This window comes from Microtus oregoni, unplaced genomic scaffold (assembly GCF_018167655.1).
Source record: "Microtus oregoni isolate MIOR12 unplaced genomic scaffold, Mior012 000011F_ref0000422, whole genome shotgun sequence".
NCBI classification, from domain to species: domain Eukaryota; kingdom Metazoa; phylum Chordata; class Mammalia; order Rodentia; family Cricetidae; genus Microtus; species Microtus oregoni.
The window spans coordinates 11,825,303-11,851,604 of NW_024543070.1; the positions used below are offsets into that span (position 1 = coordinate 11,825,303).

At 43.6% G+C, this 26,302-nt stretch overlaps 1 protein-coding gene across 4 annotated transcripts in view; it reads left to right on the forward strand.

Moving 5' to 3' along the window:
• LOC121453633 (serine/threonine-protein phosphatase 2A 55 kDa regulatory subunit B beta isoform) overlaps positions 1–26,302 on the forward strand; it is a 401,554-nt gene that overhangs the window by 290,538 nt on the left and 84,714 nt on the right. For 3 of the 4 annotated variants that reach the window (XM_041660531.1, XM_041660532.1, XM_041660533.1), the window contains 3 exons: positions 15,197–15,294; positions 18,257–18,422; positions 25,140–25,252. In XM_041660531.1, the coding sequence (XP_041516465.1) occupies positions 15,197–15,294; positions 18,257–18,422; positions 25,140–25,252 (377 nt within the window). Of the gene's footprint in view, positions 1–15,196; positions 15,295–15,581; positions 15,648–18,256; positions 18,423–25,139; positions 25,253–26,302 lie in introns of those variants that run through there. The other variant, XM_041660534.1, reaches the window with a different exon arrangement.

Genomic DNA, 26,302 nt, shown 5'->3' on the forward strand with positions numbered 1-26,302 from the left:
TTATTGACTCACTGACAACTGTCACTCAGCCTTCACTGAAGCATTCTGCTAACTCCAGGCACAGAACAAAGACCAGCAGGCCTTCAAAGCTGGCTCCTCCACTAATAAACTGTCTAATCCAGCAATCCCTTCTCAGTCATCCAGCGAGCCAATCAGATGTGTTTGGTTGAAGTAGCACACTGGGTCAGACTTTTGGCATAGAAAGATCTCCCGAGGCAGCCTCTGGTGTGCTAATGTTTTTCTTCCTGAAGAGCCAAAGAGTGTGAACTGTTTCAGACAAGGGCTAAAACTGAAGTATCACAAGAGTGTACATTTCAAAATATGTGTATGTCATTAGCTGAGCATGTGTAGGTTTGTGGTGTTTTACATGTTAATAATTCCTAGGCTCTAATGCACCCATTATGTTGTGTGCATGTGTGTGTACATGTATGTGTGCATGCATGCATGTGTGTGTGTGTATGCACGCAGGTGTGTGTACAGTATTAGAGAACACAAGCCCAAGTCACTGGTAACAAGTATCAGTGAGATTAATGAGTATCCCAAGAATCCATGCTTCCAGTGAGCACTAACTTTGTCCCTGCTACTCATGAAACACTGAGCCAGTGAAATATCAGCTATGCCATTTTCCCTGGTTGACTATACAGTCTACAGGGAACACAGTAACAGTCTACAGGGAACACAGTAACAACACCAGAACAAACATAAAACCATGGGTTCTGGTATTTCATGGTGAAAGAGTGTGCTCCTTTTGAGGAGCGATGTAGAAAGGCTTTGAAAGGTGCCGTCAGAAATAGCTGCTCTCAGGGGTGCCAGTTAAGTAGAAACTTTCCAAATAAAGAGATGGAAGCCAAAGGAGAATGGGGGAGTCTTTAGATAGAAGGGGAGCATCAGGTGTGAATACCCCAAAGTAGAGGGAGGCAAGGTATTTTTATGGGGTCCTGCAAACACGTGCACAACCAGAATAGAGTGAGAAGAGGTGTCAGGAAGCTATGTAAGACCACAGTTTCATTACCATTAAATAACCACAGGACATCCTTAGAATGGTGTCTAGTACATTTTATAATGGTTTCCATTCTACTGAAGAAGCAAGAAGTGTATTTGAGATCATAGCTAGCACTGAACAACCTTTAGTAGTAAATGCTTTGATTTCTCCTGTTGCCAGATAAGACACTGAATTTTATTTCTTCCCAAGAATTTTCAGAACATAATCAACAAACACATAGTCATGGCTAAAAAACTACACTAGACCATGTTGGGAAGGAAGGAATCTTGCTGCCACATTTCTTAGCAATCAGATATCCTGAGCCCTCTGCCTTCCCATCCTCTCCAAAGGCAAAGATTTAGACTGAAGAAACCTGTCGATGAAGAATTCCCTAAAAGCAGATAAGTTAGAAAAAAATGGAAACTTGACCTGATGTCCATTCCTCTCCCATCTGCTGTGTTTGGGGTACTGCTTCGGAAAATGGCTGCTTAGTTTCTCAACAACCAGCTTTATCTTAGATGTATCCCAAACCATGATGCTGCAGCCATGGACCATTGGAAATAACAAGTTCTAGACAAGTAAGCTGGTGTGCGCATTGTACAAACCAACAGTTGTCCCATGGGCATCCTAACTAGCCAGCTATGGACCAGCTATGTCTTGTTTGCTGTGTACAATATAAGAGCCTATGTAGTAGAAGAAAGGCTAGGGAGATGTCAAACAAACATATGATTCTGTCTTCAGGGAACTCATAACCTAGTTAGGGAGATAACCTACACCCTTCATATACTCAAGTCATCTGCTGACGTTTGTACCATAACCCAAATTAAGTGTGTCCTTTTCAATAAGAGAATTCCCACTAGGTTAGTGAACTTTTAAGTGGAAACCAATCTTGTTTTATTTCTAAAAGATGCTAATCCTAAAATATTGGGGAAATGAAATAGAGTGAGAACTAGTCAATCAAGAGCATGACTCTCTAGAGGGGGTGAAGGATTAAATGTGGCTCAAACTTCAGGTGTGGAAAAAGATGACATTAGGCTGATCCCAGTCAACCTAACTTGCCACCCTAATAAGTAACACGCAAAACCCTGGGTGATGGGCTAAAAAAAATAATACATGCACACATACACACAGCTATATATGGATACACATATACATACATATGCATACTGTGAATAAGAATTCCTTTTTAGAGGACCTTGAGTAAAAGTGTCTGCCTGACAACCTGTGTTTGATCCTTGTGGCCCATGTAGTGGAAGGAGAGAACCAGCTCCAACAAGTTGCCCTCTGACCTCCACGCATGTGCCACACATGCATGCCCACTCCCATACACACAAGCACATGCATGAGTGCACAAATACAAAATACATAAATATGTAATTTGGGGGAGGACTATAGTTGGGGCTCAAATCTCAAATCCCCTAATCATTAATGTTCCAAACTGGAGCAAGTAACTTGACACCCCTACCCCCCAGCCCCATCTAAGGTCAAAGAATTAAAGTGCTACTTAAATAACATAACGTAGGCTGGGCGATGGTGGCGCATGCCTTTAATCCCAGCACTTGGAAGGCAGAGGCAGGTGGATCTCTGTGAGTTCGAGACCAGCCTGGTCTACAGAGCTAATTCCAGGACAGGCTCCAAAGCCACAGAGAAACCCTGTCTCGAAAAACCAAAAAAATAAATAAATAACATAACATAACATAACATACCGTAAAACCCAAACCACAGCCTCTGGCCAGAGAAGACATAGACATTGAATGAGGATGGAAACAGACCTGGGAGAAGAGGTACACACAGGCCGTCTAGTCCTGTGCCTGAGATATAGTAAAGCCATTCAGTAGGTGACATTTTCAGAGAGCAACTCTGTCTTTCTAATCTGCAACAGTGGCGTCTCCCTAAGAGTGAAAGCGCTTGGAACTATGTCACCAGCTCATTCATTTCAGCTGAGTCTTCTTAACAGTTGCCATCCTTTCCCTGTAGTCTTTGCACAGTAAGGAATGTGCAGCCACAGTTTCCATTAAAGACAGACTTCATGGAAGACACACACACACACATGGCCTGGACTGTTCCTGGTACCAGCACCCTGGTCTGGCCATCGGTAAGTGTCTATAAATCAAGGAGGAACGTGCAGGGTTTCTCTCCCCATCTGACAGGCTTGTTTCCATGAGCTGGGAAAGCTGCTCAGCAAAGGCTGTGAGCGGGTCTGGCTGCCCATGTGGAAGAGCTCGGGGCGGGGGGTGGGGATAATTGCACATCACTTCAAAGTGTGCACAGGTGAGCATCCATCGGCTTGGTCAGCAGATTGGTAGCTAGAAGAATAGAGCCCTCTCTATGCCTGGCTTCAAAAAAAAAAAAAAAAAAAGAATTTGGTGAGAGGAGGGAACTGGATAAGAAACAAAAGAAGAACAATGGGGTTTTGACGTCCTCACAGCTGCCACAAGGAACTCTAAAATGCCCAAGTAGTACTCTCTGATCACCTTTCACTTTGAGCTGAAGTGTAGGAAAATATATGTTGTAAAATAAACCCTTTCAATAATTTTCATATGCGGAGTTTGTTGGTACTAAGTAGTGTTAAGCGTCTTGAGAGACATGCTAAATCTTATGTGTAGATAGCATTTCAAAGGCTTTTTTTGTTCCTGCCTTTTGGCATTGGGTAGGAAAGGAGCCTGTGCTGATGTCCCTTTAAGTGTTAGTAGTGACAATGTCCGGGTTTCAGGTTTGTTCCTTCTTAAGAACAGTTCTGTGTTCAGTTAGCAATTCCACCCTGTTCCATCTTCATCATTCATTTCTCCTTAACTGCTGCAACTTTCTCATGGGCAAATAAGCAACGCTATTACTTCCATGATATTATAAAATACCCCCATTTGCCCCACTTCCTTTACCATCCTCCCTTCTTTTTCTCTACCCATCTCAGTGAAGCCCAAGAATCAAACCCAAGACCCCTCACATAATAGACAAGCACTCAGCTACAAACTACAAACATGCACACATACACACACACACACACACACTTCTTTGTCATTCTGTACACCACAACTCTTTGCAATATTTACTTATAGTTATCATCTCAAATTTCTCTCCTTCTGTCCTCTTTCAAATACACTCCTACAGGTCCACAGAAATTGTACTTGTCAAAGTTAAATGTGACCTTTACAGTATTCCTGCAAAGGTGGATTCTAGCCTTTTTTTCTCATCTATTAGTATTATTGGACAACATTACCCACTCCACATTTCTTTTGTCATCTAGGATGCCAAGCTCTCCACCAGCTTCTTTTAAATGTTTATTTTTATTTTCTGTGTATGAGTGTTTGTCTGAAAGTATGTATGTGCACTGCATGTGTGCAGTACCCAAATAGGCCAGAAGAGGCCATCAGAACCCCTGGAACTGGAGTTAAAGATGGTTGTAAGCTACTATATCCCAGGAGCTAAACTCTGCTCCTCTGCAAGGGCAGCCATTCTCTTAACTACTGAGATATCTTTCCAGCCCCTTTCCCCATCTTTAGATGAATGTCCCAAGGTTCTGTTCCTTTCTTTTACCAAACACCCTCCTTAAGATATCATACCACCTTGTGCCTTTAAATATCATTTGATTGTTAGCAGTCTCCAAAACCCTAAACTCCAGACCCCATTTCCAGCAGCCCACTCACTTACCAGCTCTATTTAGAAACTCTCACATTTCCAATGCATGAGACTGAACATCTGTGTGTCCCTGCAAAAGCCTGCTCGGCTCTCAAAATTCAAACCTCCAGTGAGACACCTCCAAGGGCACAGACCTCGAAATCACTCTTGTTATCGGTCCATCACCAAATTCCAATGGGTTGCCCTCAGCGTACATGCAGAATCTGGCTTCTCTCTGCCTCCACGGCAGCTGCCTGCACCAGAGTTCCTCCATCTTTCACCTGCATTACCTCATGCATTCCCAATGGCACCCCTCCACACACAGCCTCACATCCCCAAACTGATTATCATAAAAATCTACTGTTCCTCTGTTGACAATTCCCCAGCAACCTGCCATTTACTTTATAGTAAAATGTTTGTAACAGAATTTAGAGTTTTAAAAAATGTAATTAAAATATGATTATATCATTCCTGCTTATTTTTCTTTATCCCAACCTCTTTTATATCCCATCCCTTGACTCTCCCTAACCCCCTTCACTCCTTCTCAAATTGATGGCCTCTTTTTCATTGTAATTGTTACACGTGCGCATTGTACATATACAAACATTTAAATGTAATCTGCTATGTCCATTTGGTGTTGCTTGTATGTTTGTAACAGGGCTGACCACTTGCGATTAGATAACCATTCTTAGGGCTCATCCCTGGGAAATCCTAACTTTCCCTCCCTCAGTGGTCATTAGATGCCTGTGGTTCTTTGTCTATGGGTAGGACCCCACTAAAATTTACTGGTGTGACCTTTTTTTAATGTGCAATTTGGTGATTCAAGTACATTGTGTCACTGTGCCTGTCTCACTCCATCTAAGCCAAACTGCTTGCTGTGGCGTGAAAGAACTTGGCATGATCTGGCCTCTCAGTGCTCTGCCTCCATTTTCTCCTTCCTTGCCTTGCTCTGGTTACCCTTGACATATGCATACTCCTCTTTATGATCTCTTCCTGGCCCCTGGGTCTGGAAACCCCTTGCCTACTGCAGGCTGCCCCGTAGGCCAGTCACTGACACCCTCTTTGAGTTATCCTTCAGCCTCCAGTCTATTCATCTCCCCTGCTCAGTTCTAGTTGGTCCTCACAGAACACAATATAAAATGCTATTTGCTGTGTCCTTTCCCCACAACTACAACATGAGCTCTACATGAACAGGTTTTTTTTTTTATTTTATTAACCAGCATCTCAGGGCTTGACTAAAAGAGTGCTTGCCACAGTTGGTATATTTGAGAGTCTATTAGCTGGACAGATAGATTAATGAATGAATCTATTAGTATTGATTCCTTCTCTATTTTCTGTTTAATATTTTTCACTATCATATAAACCATATGAGTTGCATTTAACTTCCTGAAAAGTAAAATACAATATGTTTTCAAAGTTTCCAGTTGTCAGTGAAGGTAGAAAAGCAAGATGTGTGTACTACAGTGTCTTTCCTTGTGAATATTCATTGAAACTTGGAGCCCACTGGTGACGAAATTGGCACTATTCATTCTATCTTCCTGTTTACCCTGTGTATCCAGTCTTGCTTTTAAGGTTGAGAAAGGTTATCTGAAGTAGACTCATATCTTATCATAGTCTTCAAAACACCTCAACTTCAAGTCAGAAAGAGAAACAGCAAAATCTCAAGTGATTTGTCAAAATACTGATGGCACACTTGATTCTAATGTTTACTATTGAAAAAACTACCTCACCATAATAGCATATGAATTAGCAGCTTCAGAATCTTTCTGTTGTCATAGAAACCATGTTTTAGGGAAAGGCTCCAACTCATTTCTTACTGTTTTCATTCATTTGTTTAGGACCATATAGAATTTAAGGAGGACTGTACTGGACCCAATGGTCAATTGCTTTTTCTTTGCACAATAGAAATCTCTTAAATGTAGGGATGTGGACAGATGTGTCACTTCAAACTGCAACAATGACTTCTCATTGCTTTTTATGTGAAAACTGGGATTCATAGTCTGTGGTCCAAAATCCTCTATTACTGCTATCTTTGAATAACCTCTCCCCCTACAGTTTGTGTGTGTGTATGTCTGTGTGTGTGCGCCTATGTGTGTGAATGTCTGTGTGTCTGTGTCTCTGTGTGTGTGTCTGTATGTGTGTGTCTGTGTGTAAATCTGTGTGTATATGTGTCTGTCTATGTGTGTGTGTGTATCTGTGTCTGTGTCTCTGTCTGTGTGTCTGTATGTGTGTGTGTATAAGCATGTGTGTGTCTGTCTGTGTGTGTGTATGTGTGTATCTGTGTCTATGACTCTGTGTGTCTGTATGTGTCTCTGTCTGTGTGTGTCTATGTGTGTGTCTGTGTGTCTGTCTGTGTGTGTGTATGTGTGTATCTATGTCTGTATCTCTGTGTGTGTGTATGTCTGGTGTGTGTGTGTCTGTGTGTGTGTCTGTGTGTGTGTCTGTGTGTGTGTGTATGTATGTATCTGTGTCTGTGCGCGCGCGCATGTGTGTGTGTGTGTGTGTGTGTGTGTGTGTGTGTGTGTGTGTCTGGGTGGGGAAGACAGAGGTGTGGAAACTGAAGGTCAACATTAGTTGTCTCCCTCAGCCACTCTTTGCCTTACGTTTTGAGACAGGGTCTCTCACTGAACCTGGAGCTCACCTATTGGTTAAAATGGCTGGTCAGCAAACTCTGGAGATCCACCTACCTCTGCTTCCAGCCTCCACCCTAGAACTGAGGTGGCAGTCGATTTTACACGCATACTGGGGATCCAAACTAAGGACCTTGTGTTTGTGTGGCAAGCACTTTGCCAAACAGGCTGTCTCCACAGCCTCTCTTTCCTGTGTCTTCACCTACCACGCCTTTTCAGTCCTCTACACTGAATCCACTCACGCTTAAGAACCACTTGTGTTTGGGGGGAAATTTTAGTATACTCTACTCATAGCTCCATAACATCTAAATAACTCATTAAATAGCATCCTTTCATGTCACAGCCAAAAGCTCAGAACTCACTTCCTGTTCGGTCATCATCTCCCTGTCTTCTCTCAAAGAGCACACTGCCTTGGGCCCTTTTCTTCCCTAACTATTTCCTGTACTTGTGGCTCAAGGGACCCTGTTCTTCACTGATCTGTCTACCTGGTTCTATAGTCTTCACTCATTGTTCTAACGACGTGCTCCCTTGGCTCCCCATACCTTCAAATTCTTCATGCATCCACCAGTGTTTCTCTGTTGCTCTGTTCAGACTTTTGTTCTCAGTGGTCTGCTTTGGTACTGACTCTTCCTTGGCAATCCACCAAAGAACAAAGCATTTAGGGGCATCTGTCCTGCGCTGAGACGTCCAGCTAGGCATTGAGGGTTCCTTGTGGAGTTTATAATTTGGTGCGTGGGAGAGGCGTTCAAATGATCCTAATACCGCTGTAATAAGTGCTAATGACAAGAGATGATAACTTATGAGGGGGAAGTAAGGGGAGCAATGAGGCTGCAAATTAAAGGAAACTAGCCTGGCCTTGGGAGAAGTCACAGTGCTTCCCTGGAAAAGCGATACTTGAGCCAACTCTCAAATAGGGCAGTTTCAGCTCCCATGGAATGGACATCTTGCCTTACTGACTTCAGAGCATCTTGCACAGCACAATTCCTGACTAAAGATGTGCCTAGCAAATGCCATAACAAGTGTGTTTTGGTGGCACAGTGCCTGGCTTGGAGCTACCTACCATCCTTTGTCCTTTTGGACCTGATGCGTGAGCAGCAAACAGGGTCAGCTACAGATGCCCCGCATTGCTCAGATAATAGGTCTGAAAGATTGGCAGGGTTTGCATCACCTGAGTAGATAATGACTCCTCTGTGTTTTGGAAGAGTGGGTGACAGATGGAAGACACCTTGACAGCAAATTCCACTGCTCCCCACACGGGCTCTCAGGCAAGTCCAGACGGCTATCACTTTCCCACTGTGTCTTTCTGCACTGAGAGACTTGTCATTGGGAAGACACCTCTACCCCGTGGGGAAGTAGCGTTCCATCTGTAGGGAAGCTCCCTCTTCCATCAGCACACATGTGCCACATGTGTGCCGCCTCGCAACAGTTCATGCTGGAGAGCTGGCCATCCCGGGGAAGCCGTGTTCCTTTTAATGGGAACAGCATGGTGCTGATGACTCACCTGCCTCCTCCCATCTGGACCTTCACAGCTCAGCAAGCGTGGAGAGTCTGGCTGCAGACGAGCAGAGAGAGCACAACTCCCGAACAGGGCTTGGCTAGGGCCCTTTGAAGGCATAATTTTATAATGGCCACCATGTGTGAATTGGAGTGGGCATCCTCTCACAGTACCCTGCTTTCATATTTGCACGGTTGAAAAATAGTACACCATCTCCACAGCAGGGGAAGGAGGAAACAAATCATGCCGTATTCTAATTAACCAAGTGGAAAGGGAAACTGGCCGTGTAGGAGAGTGAAATGAATGTGTGCACATGAGAGACAGAGGAAGGGGCGTTGGTTGGGGGCAGGGAGCCATGTTGTTCCAGTTCAATCTGAATTAGTAATCCGGTCCTGTGCTGAGAACTATGAGGAAGACCCAGGCAGAACAGTACGCTTAGTGACGTACTTCTAGGGATAAGGTGTAGTAAAGTCCAAGGTTTAAACTTCAGCTCCACACAAAGAAACAAACAAGAATACTTTTACATTCAAATAGCAGGGAAGTCATTCTAACAGTGACTTAAGCCATAGTGTCAAGTGTTTTTGCAAGCTCAGACATAGCTGACCTGAAGGTCTTAGCTCCTCACTTGTCATTAAACATATTGTCCCGTTTCTCCAGCTGTCAACATGCAGTCTCTAAGCCTCTTAAAGTCCTCATGTTACCCCATATCACATGATCTGTGCCACCCACATATCATGAACACATATAATCATAAGAAAACATAACACATATATCACAAGAACACATAGATAAAGCACAAGAATAAAACTCCCCCCCCCCACCCCGCCACGGGAGCTGGAGAGATGGTTTAACAGCTAAGAGAGTGAAGAACTCTTGAAAAAGACCAAAGTTGAGCTCCAAGAACACATGCTGGGCAACTCCCAACCACCTCTAATTCTAGCTCCAAGGGAATTGGATGCCTCTGGCTTCTGTGGGTACCTGAACTCACATGCACATACCCACATACAGATGCATACACATACACAATTACAAATAATAAAAATGAATTTAGAAAAATAAACTCCCCTTAGAATCTTCAGTCCTACCCTCTTTATCACCTGAGTGACCTGTTGGTCACCTGAGTACAAAGGAGAAGAAGCAGTAGCCAGACTTTTCTGCTCTATAGATGAAGCATAGAAGTAGGTAAGGACTGAGTAGGGGTTACCCAAGAAGAATTCCTCCCTTGCACGCTGTCTGCCCTTATTGAACTTGGAAGGCAAGAGCAGACTAACATATTGTTAACTGAGGACACAATTGTGATATGATCCTTAAGAGTGAAACTACTGGATACTTGTCCTAATAGTCGTCTGTGAGAGGAAGAATAGCATCGGGTTGAAGTTAAAACCAGTGTGGACACAATTCATGATACCCCATTAAAGAAAAAGAATTTCATTTCCCCAGACACTGTTCACATAACAAAGGTCAAGTCTGGGTTAGACAGGAAGTGTAGAGCAGACAAGAATGTAGCTTGTATCTTGCCCCTTAATTGGACCACAAGACACTATTTCAGTTACGAAAGCTTTCCCAAGAAAACCTGACCTGAAAACATGGGTGTCGACTTAAAACTGAGACCCAAGACTGAGAAGGGAGACCACAGACTCACAAAGACAGGAGTAAGTGATTCCCCTGTCAGGTCCCAAAGCTCCCCATTTGTTTAATGATCCATAAGGCCATGGGCAGGCTGACTAGAGATTCCTATGAGGAATAGCATAGGTGTACATGCCCCTTCTCCTGATGCCCCCATGGCCAATGAGGCAAGACACCTCGCCTAGAGGGATGCTCCTACTTTTTCCTATAGAAACCTAGCAACTGCTAGTTCACTACTGTAGTTTCACTACTGTGGTATGCTGTGAGGTGAATGTTCCATCCTTCCAAACATCCTTGTCTGAAGCAAAGATACAAAAACAGCCAAGAGTAGACTTGATCATCAGGAGGAAAGCCCAGGCTTGAGTGGGTGGGACCAAATGGTCAATACAGTAGGGCAGATGGCTCCCTATCCTTGGAACGTGTTTTAGATGAAAGATAAGGCTTGACCTCATTACCTGTTCATTTCTATCACCATGATTGATGTTAGAGGCAGTACTAGCGACCTGGACAGTGCAATAGCTCCACCAGTGGGCCCTGGGACTCTGAGTATAAGCCACATTGTCCTTTTGATCAAAATGCCACCCCAGTCCATATGTCACCCAGTCACACACGCATCTCTTTTGACCAGGTACTCTGTTCTGACTCCAGCCTGGGGAGACACTATGGGAGACTAGGCCATAATTTCAGGGCTCCCTCTGTTCCCCCTCAGCCTCCCATCTTGTGAATACAACTGCCGAGTCAATATCCATTGTTCAGGTAAATGCAGACTTGATGTAGAAAATTACTAGTGTGAAACTTTTGTAAGATCCCCAGATTGATTTTTTTAAAAGAAAAAAGTCAGTCTTCGCGGCGCCAATTGAGCTAGAAACAGGGTTAGCAGGCCACTGTGTTGTGGAAATTAAATCAGCACGAATAGGTGGGGAGCACGGCCAGTCTCATACCACACAGGGTTTCCTTGAGAAAACCCTTTAACCACATTTGACCCCAGGCACTGTCTGGGGCTTTTGTTTCTCAGCCAGTGTGTGCTTTATCACCACCCATATAGAAATTAGAGGGGAAATGCTTCAGGTTTTAATTTCATACCCGGCAGTGCAATTATATTGAAATGAAATTTAGTGCAATATTGAGTTGTCCTATAAACTTATCTATGGTGAGAGTCATATGCCCTGGGAAGGATTGATTTCTGTCAATCACGATTTAGGATGAGGTTGCTGTAGCGACGTTTGCTAGCTTACGGTTGGGCCCAGTTCCCCGTCTTTCCAGGCTCACAGAAGTCCGCCTGTCTTGAGCAGCCAAGGTTTGCTCTATGAACAGCATGTTTCAAACACAAGAAAATGGGCATCTGAAGTCCCGGTATTTGGAAATTGGAATGTGAAGGTGATTCATGAGTTTTCTATCAATTATTAGGCAGTCAGAGACAGAGATAAGTAGAGATGGATGGGACAGTGAAGTCTTCCAGCTCTACCTAGCTGCTTAGCGGTGATAAATGAGTCAGGAAGCAGGAAAGTTCAAAACAGATATCAACTGATCTGCAGCAGCCTCCTATCCCCTCCAGGTTGGCTGGTAGGATTCTAACAAATCAAAAGTCTTTGAAAGAGGATAGAGGAATTGCATGCTCCGGCCATTCAAGTAGCTCTTTCTCTCGCAAGGTTCTCAAGGAAGGCAGAGGCCTGAACAATGAGGACAATTGCAACATAAGTGAGAAATATTTTATGGTCTAGGGCAATACCTTATATTTTATTATGGATGGTTCTAGTGGTGCTGGCTGGGGTTATGTGATTTCAACTTGAATCCTGTCCTATTTTCAGTGATTTAGATTTTAAGGAAAGACATTTCAGAGTCTGAGTAGAGTCACGTCTTCACAAGTAGCTTTTGCTTTGCTGAGAGTGGCCTTTTGTTGAGAGATGAACCAGGGCTCATGTTTGAACTTAACTATGTTGATACCTAACCTCACCCAAAGGAAAGAGCTCACCCTCAGCTCTCGGTGGAGAGGCTGCCTAGCCCACAGTCCAGAGTTCTGTGTGTCAACGTTGCTGCCCAAGGCAAGGGCATGAGCTGCACAGAAGCAGAACATTAAAACTCAGCCCCAGTGAGCCAGACATGACGGCACACACTGGTAACCATGACACTCCAGAGGCTGGGGCAGAAAGATCAGGAGTTTGAGGCCAGGCTTTAGGCCATTTGGCGAGTTCAAAGTGAGCCTGACCTGCATATCGAGGCCTATCTGAGACAACGCAAAACAAAATAAAGGTGAAGTGAAGTTGACATGGTTTGTTCCTAGCCAGGTCTCCCTACCACCTTGTCATTGCTCACACATCCTCTGTCTCTCTATGTCTGTCTCTATCTCTGTCTCTCTCTCTCTCTGACTCTCTCTGTTAGTGTTTGAACAGTGTGAGAGTCATGATTCATTACTTAGGACTTGACAGAAGCTAGAAAGAGAAAAGAGACAGTTGAGCCCACCTTATGTTCTAAGCAGATCAGAAAGCTATTTCTGTCCTCACAGAAAGGCCAGAAGCAGTAGAGATGCTGGTCGCACACACTAGCCCTCGGTACGTCTCGGAGAGAGCATTCTAAGGCAATTGCCGACAGCTAGCAGCTGACTTCTGTCCTCCAAGCAAAGAGTAAACTGTTAAGATACCCGAGCTTTAAGGAGGACAAGTGGCCAGTTCTCCAGCCATGCTCTGCTCTGCCTTCGTTTGTGAGTTCCTGATTTAGGAATTGGCCTTCCAAGCTTAGCAACCATGCTGCTTATTCTGTGCTTCATTTCCTGAGAAAATGGAATTGATTTCCAGTTTAGATCAATAAGGAATGAGGTTGACTTATCTACATTGAAGATGGTTAAAAGCCAGAAATCATAGACACTTGACCCACAAACCACATGCAACCCATAGATGAGATTAGTGTGTGAAGGGGATATGCCTGTGTGAGCATGGTATTTGTATAGATGTGCAAACACACCCCCATGTGTCAGAGGTTGTTATCTGACATCTTCCTCTATCTCTCTCTATATTTTTAATATTTATTAAAATTATTATTTTACAGTTTGATATATATATGTAATGTATTTTGATCATACATACCCTCTCTTATCCCCTCCCACTCATACTGAACCCCTCTCCTTCCTTATTTTTTGAGATGAGTCTTTCACTGAACCTGGGGCTCACCAATCGGCTAGACTAGCTGGCCAGCGAGGTCCCAGGACCTCCATCTCTACCGCCCAGTGCTGAAATGGGAGATGGGAATGCCACACTATCCTCCTGTGTGAGCTCTGAGAGCCCAAGTTTGGGTCCTCAGGCTTACACAATAGGTACTTTACCCGCTGAGCCTCCCCCTCAGCCTGCAGACAAGATTTCCTTTATTAGCCCTGAACTTGGTGACACACCCCCAAACCTCGGTTCTCAGGAAGGGGAAGCAGGAAGCTGTCAAGTTGGAGACTAGTCTGCAGTATCTCTGACATCAGGTCAAACCTGGACTACCCAGAGAGACCCTGTCTCATAACAGGAAAAATTTATTTCTACTGTCACATGTTGAAAAAAATATTGTCGGTATATAGAATTTGCGGTATTTACATTAAGATGTAGATGTCTGGGTGCCAATTCCTTAAAGATTGAGGAGCTCAGACAGCATGTGCCATGTTGCACCTGCTCCTTAAAAGGGACTGCTTTTTCCATGTTCTTTTCCCTGTGGAGTTTGAACTGACTACTGATGGGGTCAAAATAAAATGTATGACTCTCTCTACTTCTGCACAAAGGGTGAGAATTAAGAATATTTTCATGTATGGAAAAGACACTGCTGTCAGGTGGGAAATTTTATGTCATTTATCTAACTAATGCCGGCATACCAGGAGCATCCTAATATGATGATACACAAGCAAGAGATGAGACTTGAGTTCTTTGGAACTGTTGCCATGGTTTTCCACCTTGCCCTTGCCTTTGCTGTCATAGGTTCAAGCTTCAGCCGGTCCCCCAGTCAGAGGCTTAATCACAATCCTTTGCCTCTCTTGTTCTTTTTCCTTTCCCTTCTCTTTCAGGCTCTCTCCTCCTTATCTCTAAGCTCATTTGTTCCCTCCAATTGCTGATGTCATGTGGGGGAAAGATAGTGGGGAAATGAACCCCAGACATTGTCTCAAAAACTAGCCCTAATAAATCCAGTCGTGGGTGATTCACCTGTCTTTGCGCCACCGGGGTGACCCGCATTCAAGCTGATGTTCCCTCTCCACTTATGGATGCTCTGTGTTCCTAGCGCCTGCCCCTTTCTCTGACCTTGTGACACTGCCTCTCCAGTACCCTGTCCTGGAAAAAGGGAGTGATCACTAGGTGAGGTTCTGGGCTGAGGCAAGAGGGAGAGCCTGGGTGAAGTTCGAACGCGAATGAGATATCCCAGCGACCCCTGTGCTCTCTGTGCTTGGCATCAGCACTGACATCCTCAGGCTGCTTCCCTCAGTTATCAGAGCCAGCGCCAACCACCCCACTGACACCTGTGTGGGGACTTCCTAGAGTGGAATAGGGGCCTGTGGACAGTGAAAGTTAGCAAAGGAAGCCGCCATTTCCATGAGGGAAAAAAAAATCACTTTCTCTTCCACAAAACAAAGGGTGTGAACACGCCTTGCCCCTCAGTTTGCCTCAGATATTCCAGGAGCAGCCCAGAGTGCAGTGGGGGCCACCTAGGAAATTCGCTTTCCCAACTGCTGCTTCAAGTGGTACTTAAAATGCAGAACATAAAACCCTGTAAATTCCACTGCACAGCCGGAGCCCTAAGCCCTTAAATGCACAGGAAAGTGTGTCTATTATCTACCCTTTCGAAGTAAGTGTGCCGTTACTCAAATTGCTTTTGTCTTCTTCTTTTCAGCTGACATTATCTCTACGGTAGAATTCAACCACACGGGAGAGTTACTAGCGACAGGGGACAAGGGGGGTCGGGTTGTAATATTTCAGCGAGAACAGGAGGTAAGTGTCAGCCACTTGGAAATTCTCATTTTCTTCCCTTTTTAAGAGGAGGCCTCCCACTGTGCCTTAATCCTCACGTGTCTGTCACCCTTAACCTTGCCTTGTCTCTTTGCTCACCAAAGTAAAACTGCCAGAAAGTCATTAGCATCCGCAGTTCTAAGTTCAAGCTCACAAAAGCACCCCTAAGAGGGCTCTCCCCGGGCAGGGCTCCTTCTGCATAGTGAACCTTGGAAAACAGCAGCTGTTCTCATCTGACCTGCACAATTCCACAGGTGCTTCTGGAGGAGCAAACTCCAGCTGTTGTCTTGGGATCTGTCCTCCGGGTGTTGAAATCCCATCTCCCTTCATTTCAGGTACTGCCAGAATACATCTGGGAGAGGAAAATAGCTTTATTTGACAACAGCTGTAAGGAGGGCATGTCGGGTCAATAAAGAAAATGATGCTCAGCCCACCAAAAGGGTGAAATCCTTCAAAAGGGCTTCTCGGCCCAACAGATGGCACGTTAGTGTGGTGCTGGGTATCGTCTCTCATGCCACGTCTGGGGCTGGTTTCTTCCTGGGGCTTGGGTTCCACTAGAAATCCTCTTTCCCCCACATGAGTTGAGGATGCTCCCCCTCCCAGGCCTGTCTCTGTTTTCTCAGAATGGCCCAATTTGGTTTCCTTGCCCTCTGCTGGCACACTCTAGTCCTGCCAGCAGGGTAGTGTGTGTTTTAGCCACTCTCCCATCTGCCACTGTCTTCCTCCGAGATTCCCTGGGCACTGGGGAGATGTGGGGGAGGCCTGGTGTTAAGAGGAGGACTCCACAAGAGACTTCCCTAGCAATTTAATGCCCGCCTTGTGCCTCCAAGCCATTTGCATTACACCTCCCCCTCCAAAGAGGAAAGCCTCATTTAGGGGTGATATATTTGGTAATTGCACGTTATTTGCAATTAATTTCTATAAGGGCTTCATAATCCCTTGGGGGTTCTGTGTAAATTCAAGTACTCAGCATTAAATCAGGCACCCAGCCTATTACATTGGCCCCAGAAACATGAAAATGTAGTTGGCAAGTAAGAACTAAATCGCTCTTCGTGACCTGGAATTTTTCCTGCTTTTTCCAGAGCTGTCTGGTGCTAATTGGTCTGGCACATGCTACACACACTTGACAGTCTGATTTGGATGGTAGCAAATCAAGCCTCTGAGAAATTTTTTGTTAAGGTGGACCGGTCCTCTGTGAGTTAGCAGGAGAGCATCGAGGGTGTCAGCATCTGAAGTCCTTTGAAAACTGATTTTCAAATCTCCAATTTAAAAAAAAAAATCCAATTAGGTTCACAGCTATGATTAAGGGGAACTGGAAGAGCTATTTAGCATAAATTACCCAAGGCTGCATGTCGCCAGTAATATTCCACCCCGCATTTCCTGCTAACTATTTATAGGTTTCACCTATTCTCATTTACGGGGAAATTTGGGAAGCCTGACTCATTAGGAGAATGATGGGGGGGCACACCTTCCAAAGCAGTATGGGTGGGTTCACCAGAACACAAACATCAGCGAGGATGAGATCATGGAGTTCAGTGTTCAGCTTCCGCAGAGTTTGGGGCTCAGGCACATACATGGCTTGTCTGACAAAGACCGTGTGGCATCAGTTGAGGCCAGTGACCCTTTAATAGTGTTATCACTCCCGCCAGAGCTGCTCCAAAGGACCTCAGTCCTCAGTGTCTGCAGGCCACTAAACTCAACAGAAGTACCCACTTCCAGGCAAGCTGAGACACGCCTCCGGGTGTCCTGTTTCCGTTTAAGATCATATATTTTAAATGGACCCTTTTCTTTAAAAATCAAACTTCTATTTAAAATATGTTTAATGAAACCCAAATTTTAATTTTTGAACAGATTTTTCAAAGCCAAATCTCGAGACACGATTTGGGTGGCACGGTTCTAAAATACCTGCCATCCATCTTCCCTATTGTCTCTCTCTCTCTGTCCTCTTCAAGAGGCTTTTTCCTCCTCTTCACCTTTTTCTGTGACTTCAGGCCCTTGGCTTTGTGCTCCTGTGTCTCATCATTTATTTAGTGCCTGCTGTTTGCACTTTGCATAATTAGTGCTAGGGGAAAGAAGGAGGTAAAGTCCATTCTTCTCCTCCTGATGCAGATGGCACTCATGTGCAGATGGCCCTTTCATCACGACACTGGATAAAATGGAGGTGGGAGGAACCCATGTCCAAATCCGCACCACAATTGCTGTGTGACTTTGAAAGAGTCACTTACAGCCCTGAGCCTCTAGGGTCCCTCTCTCAGATCTGCCTATGTCTCAGCGATCCCGTGAGCACTGAAAGTTGCCACCACTCTGTACCTTTCATAGGGATTGTTATAAGTATGTGTGAGCATCTGCAGATTCGAATATTAGATCTTCTATTTATATTGATTGCAAAGTCTTATCCTATTTTAACTTGTTTCCTTTCCTTTTCTTTTCTTTCTTGCTTCTTTGTTTTCTGTTTGTTGTTTGTTTTTTGTTTTGTTTTGTTTGTTTTTTGACAGGGTTTCTTTGTGTAACAGCCCTGGCTGTCCTGGAACTCTCTTTGTAGACTAGGCTTGCCTCAAATTCAGAGATCTACCTGCCTTGCCCTCCCAAGTGCTGGGATTAAGGTTGTGCACCACCACACCCGGCACCTTCTGTTTCTATGTATATGTTATGATATACACTTTGTGTTAATATAGTTTAAAGATATCATTTATAAAAGTGCGTAGTGTGTGTGTGTGTGTGTGTGTGTGTGTGTGTGTGTATGTTTCTGTTATTAGCCAACAGAGTGCATGCTTTGGGAACCAGTACACTAAAGCTGAATCTATGACTGCCATGATCTTGGCCTCCCCACGCTGTGATGTAGCCTGCCAGCCCACCCCTAACCGCTTTGCTCAGAGGGAAAAAAGAGTTGGCACTTGCTTTAAATGGTCTTAATTTTCTATGTGTGTGTTCTACCGTCCTACAGAGTAAAAACCAGGTTCACCGTAGGGGTGAATACAATGTTTACAGCACATTCCAGAGCCATGAACCCGAGTTCGATTACCTGAAGAGTTTAGAGATAGAAGAAAAAATTAATAAGATAAGATGGCTCCCGCAGCAGAACGCGGCTTACTTTCTCCTGTCGACCAATGGTATGTGCAAGTGATTTCCTTTCTCATGTTTAATATTTTCAGAGACAGTCAACCAGACCTGTAAGACTCTCTTAACCTCAGTGTTCCTCCGTCCCTTAAGGGCTTGTGAAAAACTTAGAAACCCTGTTTGCAAGATGTTTAGCAAAAATCATGGCACACGCAGAGTTGGGCTCAGTAAATAGTAGCTATTCTTTTTATAAATATCCAATTTATGACCCAATTTTTGTGGAACCCGTTATCTGCAGTTTCCTAATGGAGATTGCTTGCAGGTGTTTGAGGGGGTGTGACTTCCTGTCTTAAGATTCATCGCATGTTATTCTGGGAACGCATTTCGGGAAACTCAACATGCCGTCGGCATTTTGAAAAAATAGTTATTAATCCCTGAATATATTTTAGGGCCTGCAAAACAGATGTCTGTGTATCTGCGAAAATCAAGTTCTGGACCAGGAGCACAAGACCAGAGGAGCTAGGGATGCTCCCTAAAACTGATCAAGAAAAAGTCTCTTTATCTGCCTTCAAACTCTCCCTGTTCTATAGGTGTAGGGAGAATTGATAACCCATAGAGAAGAAAGGATGCTGGCAGGTGAATAAAGCCAGGTCCCATATTCACTCCGAATTCAGAATTTTAACCCCTTTCTTGAGGGTTAAAAAAAAAAATTCCAAAACCAGTTTGAAATTCAGTCACTACTGAAGAATGCTTAACAGGAAAGGGTAACACGAGGATTAAGAGAGAATTACAGACCGCTGCCCAAGCAAAGAGGTTAAAGAATGACTCATTTCATCATGTGTGTGAGTCTGTGATGAATACATGCTTGTATGTCTCAAGAGTCTCGCATCAAGTACAGAAAAATGCAGGCAATGTCTAGGACACAACCAAGCATATGATCTTGTTAAAGATGAGAAAGACACACAGCCAAGGGCTTCCTGTTACTAAGCCTTGACTGTTCACTGTGGGTCACTTGTAAATTTGTCCCTTTTATCATATTTAATTTTGAAAGTATATACTGTGAGTCATAGGTCAATCTTATAGAAAAAAGGAGAAGAGAATGTAAAGCAGATGATCCTCCAACCCCTCCAATATAAAGCCAGGGTACAGATCTGAAATGTGACCACTCTTGATTAGCTGTTTGGGAGTGATTCAAGCGTGCCTCAGGATGATCAGGTGTCTATGTCTCTGATTTTTTTTTTTATATTCCAGTTAATTTCATTCCTTCTTGTAACTGCTTTTATTGTTCTGTTTACCCTTTGGAACCCTGATCTCTTGGAGGCCAAATCACCTCATCTTATTTCCATTTATTCTCTTGTGATTTTTTTTCTTTTCTGTTCAAGTCTCACTCCGAGACTCTGTTATCACACATTACTGTGAAGGAGACTTATGGTGGGTTTTCATGTAATTAGTTCAGTATCGAAGAAGTGTCTGGTTGTCTTCCATATCTAGGTTACATTATAGTATGAAATTTAGCCTATTGATTATTGCAATAAAATCCAAAGGCTTATTAACTACTTTGTGGGGGGGGGGGATGGGAAAGAAAGTGAAATTCAATGAAGATTAATTATATAGCATAATGTTCTGTTAATTGAGTTTTTAAATAGTTTTTTGATTAACAAGGATATTATCTTCCCATTTGGGATGCTATTTCAAATGCCAATTGCATCTCAGAATGACTCTTCGAAGAAAAATTCCCATGTTCATATGCGCTTTTCTTTTCTAAACTAATATTAAGGTTGAACATCTTCCCCTAAGCCAAATAGGTTAACATTCAAAAATTAGTGGAAGACAATGGGAATTACTATATAAGAGAGAAAATGAAGATAAATGATAAGGTTGTGTTTAAAGCTGCCACAAGTGATGATAAACTACTCAGAGAACAAGGCAAGAGAAAGGAAAAGCCATTTCTCACATTAACAGCTACATGCTTCTTGGGGTTCCCCCCCACACACAAAGCTTCAAGATTTCTGAGTCAAATGAAAATGCTGTGATAATATAGGCAAGTATGACCCCAGGCAGCACAACCTTGGGGAACTGGATTGAATTCCATCAATTATCTTTTTGGAGGGAAAGGGTGCTTATCTCATTAGTTGAGTATAGTTACTAATTCTACTAGACTGTGTCCTCAGCGTCGTAACTTTTAAAGACAAATAAAGCGAGCATTCCATAGTGAAATAGACCTTGAAGAGATCTGCCACACAAAGACACATTGCTCTGCTTGGGTTACTCCTCCTGCCTGACTGCTTATGTCAGGCAGAGCACTACGGTGCTCATTGTGAAAATTTAAAAAATACCCAGACACAAAGCAAAGGTGTTCAGGTACGGGGAGAACTACTACTCATGTCTCTTAAAGAAAAAAAGACATAAATAATGTTCTATTAACAGAAATATGATCTCTTCTTCAAGGTGTTTTTAAAGCAGGCTGTTAAATTTAATAATACAGCAACAAGAATGTTTTCCTAACCGATATTTTATTAAAATACTGCATAATTTTTAATGACTGCATATGACTTCCTTGTATGGTCTGATTCTTCTGTGTTCTAATGACTTCTTATTATTTCCTCATGTGATTTCAGTCTTCTGTATCTTAATAATAAGTCTCCCACTGTTAGATTTATAGTTGTTAACAGATTCTTACTACAAATTATATATCCTAGAGAGTACTAGATTACATGTAATAGCATCTGTAAACACAGTATGTGGATAGCTGTTGGTATAAATATACAATCCAGATATCACCTATATAGTATAGGGCTTATTAGAAGGCTTAAGTCAGGAAATAGTGGAAGACTACAGAAACTGTACACCATAATCTTAGTCCACTGGAACTGAGAGAAGCTTTTCTTTTCTAACTTTTCTGGTCATTTTCACTTTCCAATTGCAATGGCATGTACCTCTTATATAATAAAAGAAAGAAACTGATTAAATGCATAATGTTATTATAAATACTTACTATTATTGTAGTTCCTTACCACAAATTACTGCATACAGAAAATATAGGAGTATGCACAAGAGATGGCCATGGGGCAGCACATCTTTAATCCCAGCACTAGGCAGGCTGATGACGTAGGTCTCTGTTCCAGGACAGCCAGAGCTACACAGGGAGACCCCATCCAAAAATCAAAAACAATATATACAGAACGCTGATTGTGGTTTATCCCTAACTGGAGGTCATACAGGCAAGTTTGATCCTGGTGTTTTGCTTGTGATTTCTATTTTTCTCTATGGCAATTAATCATTTAAAATATAAAATACAAGATAAAATGCCTTGCAAGTAACTAGATTTGGACACGCTTCAAAGACAAACAACAGCAAGTATTTGGTGATGAAGTTCACTGGCTTGTGGGTTGTTCTCAGCCACAGCTGATGAGGAGCAGATCAAGTGACTGCATAAATACGGTGGTCCATGTTTAACCTTCTCGCTCTAAAAAAAGCAGCTTCACGTGAGCAGGGTCTCAAGAGAGCTTGGGACAAGAGGGATGTGAGCACAGAGCTAGAAAGTTCTAAATTCAGCCCACAGCTTGGAAAGGCCCTCCTCCCAGCACATGGATGAGAACCATGGATCCTGCGAGGAGCAGCCTCACCAACCATGAGAGGATAGGCTTGAGAGCCCAAATAATACCCGTGTGTATGGAGGTGGGTTTTCACTAAAATATCACTACTGCTGCTGAGAGCCCACAGCATAGTACTTTTGAGATCTCTAAGAACAAGATGTGAAGGTGTGAACTACTGAGGAACCGTGTGCCTTTGCTGGCAAGAGTGGTCCTCCTAGAAGGGAAGACCTGGGAGGTGATAGTGTGGAGCCTGGTGAGCAGTGGAGAAATGAGACAGGACAGAAGGCCAAAGAATCCCATTAAGAGCAGTTTAGCGGGTCAGCTTTTCTCCCCCAGAAGACACGGATGTGTAGACATCCTTGTGGGACGACGCTCAAGGCAAGAGCGTACCCTGCTATTACTGTCGAGTTGTGGCTCGGCGTTGCTAATTCTAATGACAGCTGCTGTTTAGACACCATGTTGAGAGATTAAACTTGCTGATTCATTTTATCCTAAGATTCCCATGAGAAAGATGGCATTTCCACCAGTGTATAATAAAACGGCATGCAGAGCGACACCTGTGGAATATGGAAATATGTGAATGTATACTGAACTGAGATTTAAGTGGGCACTCTGCACACCCTTATCTCCTTACGATCATTCCCCAGGACTGTTTTGTGTGTACCTTCTTACAAGGACCATAGTCCTTGGCCATGTAGCAGTTGAAAAAGAGAGAGATGGGGGGAGGGGAAAGAGAGAAGGACGTAACTCTTCCTAGGTATGTTGGAGGAGATTTCTTGTAGATATGAGGAAGAAAACAGCCAGAAGCAGAGACAGAGACATCTAGAAGAATCCAGCATTAACATGGCCAGACTGAGCTGGGAAGAGAGAGGAAGGGCCAAAGAGGAGTCACCGACCAAGAGGTGGCAACCTGGGCCAAGAGACTGGTACAGTCAAAATGGCTTGAGTTATATAGAAGCCAGAGGACCTAGGAAAAGGGGGAGCCCAGCCCTGTGCTGGAGAATTCAGGGTAGAGACAGGATATGCTAGCCAGGAAGACCCTGTAACAGGTAAGAACTAAAGGGTTCTGGGAGAACCTGGCAACCAGAAATCTGTTTTCTTATGCCAATAGGCATCTCAGCTGTTTGTCCTGGGTTTGAGACCTAACAGCTGTCTAAGGCAGAAGTGAAAATTAAGCCCTACAGTATCTCACAACAAATCCTGTCTAACAGACAAATACAGAGAAATCAAGTGTGTCCCTGCTTTTCAGAAGGAAAGATGAAGACAATCACAGACTGCAAATGTGTGATCTGATAAGGAAGGTGTTCAAGGCCATATGGCACACAGACAAGACTGACTTAGCCAAAACATGTCTTCTAAAAATACAGAATTGAAATCCTGGGTGGAGCATGCCTTGCCAGTTCCCCAGAGTCCCAGTTCACCACCATCATTACCCTGAGCTGTCAGCACCTGGAGGGATTGGAGTTCTCATGTTTGTTTCAGTGCTATGGAAAAGAGCAGGTGTCATCAAGAGATGCAAGGTAATAGGACAGTCTAGACTTTAGTTTATATCCTGGAACTATCAGGAAGCAGCAAGAAGGAAAAGAGAGAGGGTGGATGGAAGAACAGAGGGAAGAAGAGAGAAGGGGAGGAGAAAGGAGAGGAGAGGACAGGACAGGACAGGACAGAAGAGAGTGGAGGGACTGATACTCAGGGACAACTGAGTTATGCCCTCCTTCTGATAAAAGCGTTTTTGTTTTATCTCTACATCATTTTATTTCCCTGAATATTATAAAAGACACTCTTACAGAGAGAAGATCCATTCACATTCAGACCAATATATATTTGATAATGGATATTGATATTATTGAGCCTGAACGATACCCCAGGTACCTCTAAATACTGTAATAATGGTGATGAATATGACAGATAAAACTCCAGAAATTTCTAGTGACAGATAAATAAATAAATCATTGACCAGCTTAGCCAATTGATAGGGAAGTGTACTATATAGAAGAAAAGAAGGAGAGAGAGGAGGGAAAGTCAGAGCAAGTGATCAAAAACAAAGACAGAATGGAGAATGGAGAATTAGAATGCAGCCGTTTGTATATGAGCTCTATATAAGCTACTCTCAGGCTGGAACATAAAAAAAATGAGTAAGTCATGTGAAAAGGTCATGGGGAAGTAATTCAATGGCAGAGAACTTTTGGAGCATCTATGCGTCCTGGGTTTAACCCTCAGTGCCAGATAGATTAGATAAAAGATAGATAGATAGATAGATAGATAGATAGATAGATAGATAGATAGATAGATGGCATAGAAGGAAGCCAAAGGAGTTTGGGAACAGTGTGATCAGCAATACGAGAGGGTTGAGGAAGTCAAGAGCGTGAGGTTATGAAGGGATGTTGGGGGCATGGCGAGGACCTAATGTGGGATAATGCTCTTGTACATTGTAAAGATTTGTCATTTGTATTAATTTAATAAAATGCTGCTAGGCCAGTAGCCAGGCAGAAAGTCTAGGCAGGGCGACCAGACTAAGAGAATTCTGGGAAGAGCAAAGGTAGAGATGCAGTTCCAAGCTGGATGCAGAAGAAGTAAGATGAGAATGCCTTACTGAGAAAAGGTACCAAGTCACATGGATAAACATAGACAAGAATTATGGATTACTTTAAGCTGTAAGAGTTAAGAATAAGCCTGAGCTAATAGGCAAAACAGTTTATAATTGTTATAAGCCTTTGTGTGATTCTTTGGGACTGAACAGGTACAGGACCAGAAAAAAACAGAAATTTCCAGTGTCTAAGAAGTGTGGATGCTAAAAATAGAGATGGTTAGCGCCCAGAGAGATCATGAACATTATATTCATTTCCATGTACTAACAGTTACACAGTGAACTCTATCTATGTGACTATTCTCATTCAGCTTCAGTCAATATTAAATGAGTCAAATTAAAATGTAAAATGTATGTTTCACAACATGTCATCAGAGAAAGCCATTTGTCCCAACATAGTCTGTGTTTTTGTCTTGCCTTGTGAACTTTTCCTTCAAATGGCATGGGATGTGCACAGGACAGCACTTTCGAGAGCTGACTCCTATAGCCCATCTTCCCATCATTACCTTGGCCACCAGCACCCCATCTCCCATCCCCAGAGGAGACTTCCTTGTCCTGCCATCCTTACTTCTGGTTGCCTTCCACAGATAAAACTGTGAAGCTGTGGAAAGTCAGTGAGCGCGATAAGAGGCCAGAAGGCTACAACCTGAAAGATGAGGAAGGCCGGCTCCGGGATCCTGCTACCATCACGACCCTGCGGGTGAGTGGCTTGGCTGTTCCAGCCATGCCTTTTGGCAGTCTGGGTTACCAGGGGCAGGGAAATGCCCCCCTAAAGTTGGGCACATGCTGGCCACAGCAGCAAATTACAACTATAATATGTGGTTGAAGGCACTGGGCAGAGCCCCAGCCTGCTTGAGTCTGGTGGCAGATGGAGGGATGGGAAAGGTGCCAGGCCCTAATGACTACAAATCCATGTTTCTCCTTTGTCCCTAAGGACTTGCCACATGGCCACTGCCATCCGTTGCTGTATTCTTGGCCTGTCTATTTACATTATCTAGCATGTCTTGAATACCTTCTGTAGTTGGCAGAAGGGGCACAAAGCTGCTAGGTTGGAAGGTTTGCTCAGGAGAACCCAAGCATCCGTATCTAACAGACCTAGGTTCAAACTCTGCCACTTATCAGAACCTTACCCGGCTCTTGTGTTTGTCAGATGTTGTTCCTGTGCTATTTTATCTGACAGAAACTATTTGAAGGACAAATTGTTTATTTTAGCCCACAGTTTCGGAGATTTTTGTCCAGGGCCTGCTGAGTCCATTGCCTTCAGGCTGTGCTGAGGAAGCAGTAACAGCAGTAACGGCATATGTAGAGTGGACTCACTTCATAGTGGTCCAAACACAAAGGGACAGACAGACAGGATGAAGTCAGAGACAAGATACCCTCCAAAGACAAGTCCTTAGATCTCCTCTCTCCAACCAGGCCCCCTCTTCCAATAATTCCACCAAATTATGAACCCGACAAGAGATTGACTATGGTTGAAGAGAGCCTGTTTGATTAATCACCTTTGGTGATTAGATCCTCCACCACATGGTGACCAGACCTTCCACACATGAGCATTTGGGGAAGAAACTGCATTTAATACACAGCATTCGCCTAATGCTTTTGAACTTCGGTCCCGACAGGTTTCTTTTCCATTCTCCCCCTGCAACACTGGCCAGAAATCCTAGTGTCTGTGAACTAAAGGCGGAAGGCCCTTCCCCTGTTGCTGTTACGCATGGCATGTGTGTAGACTTTGCTCTCTGTCTGTGTGGCT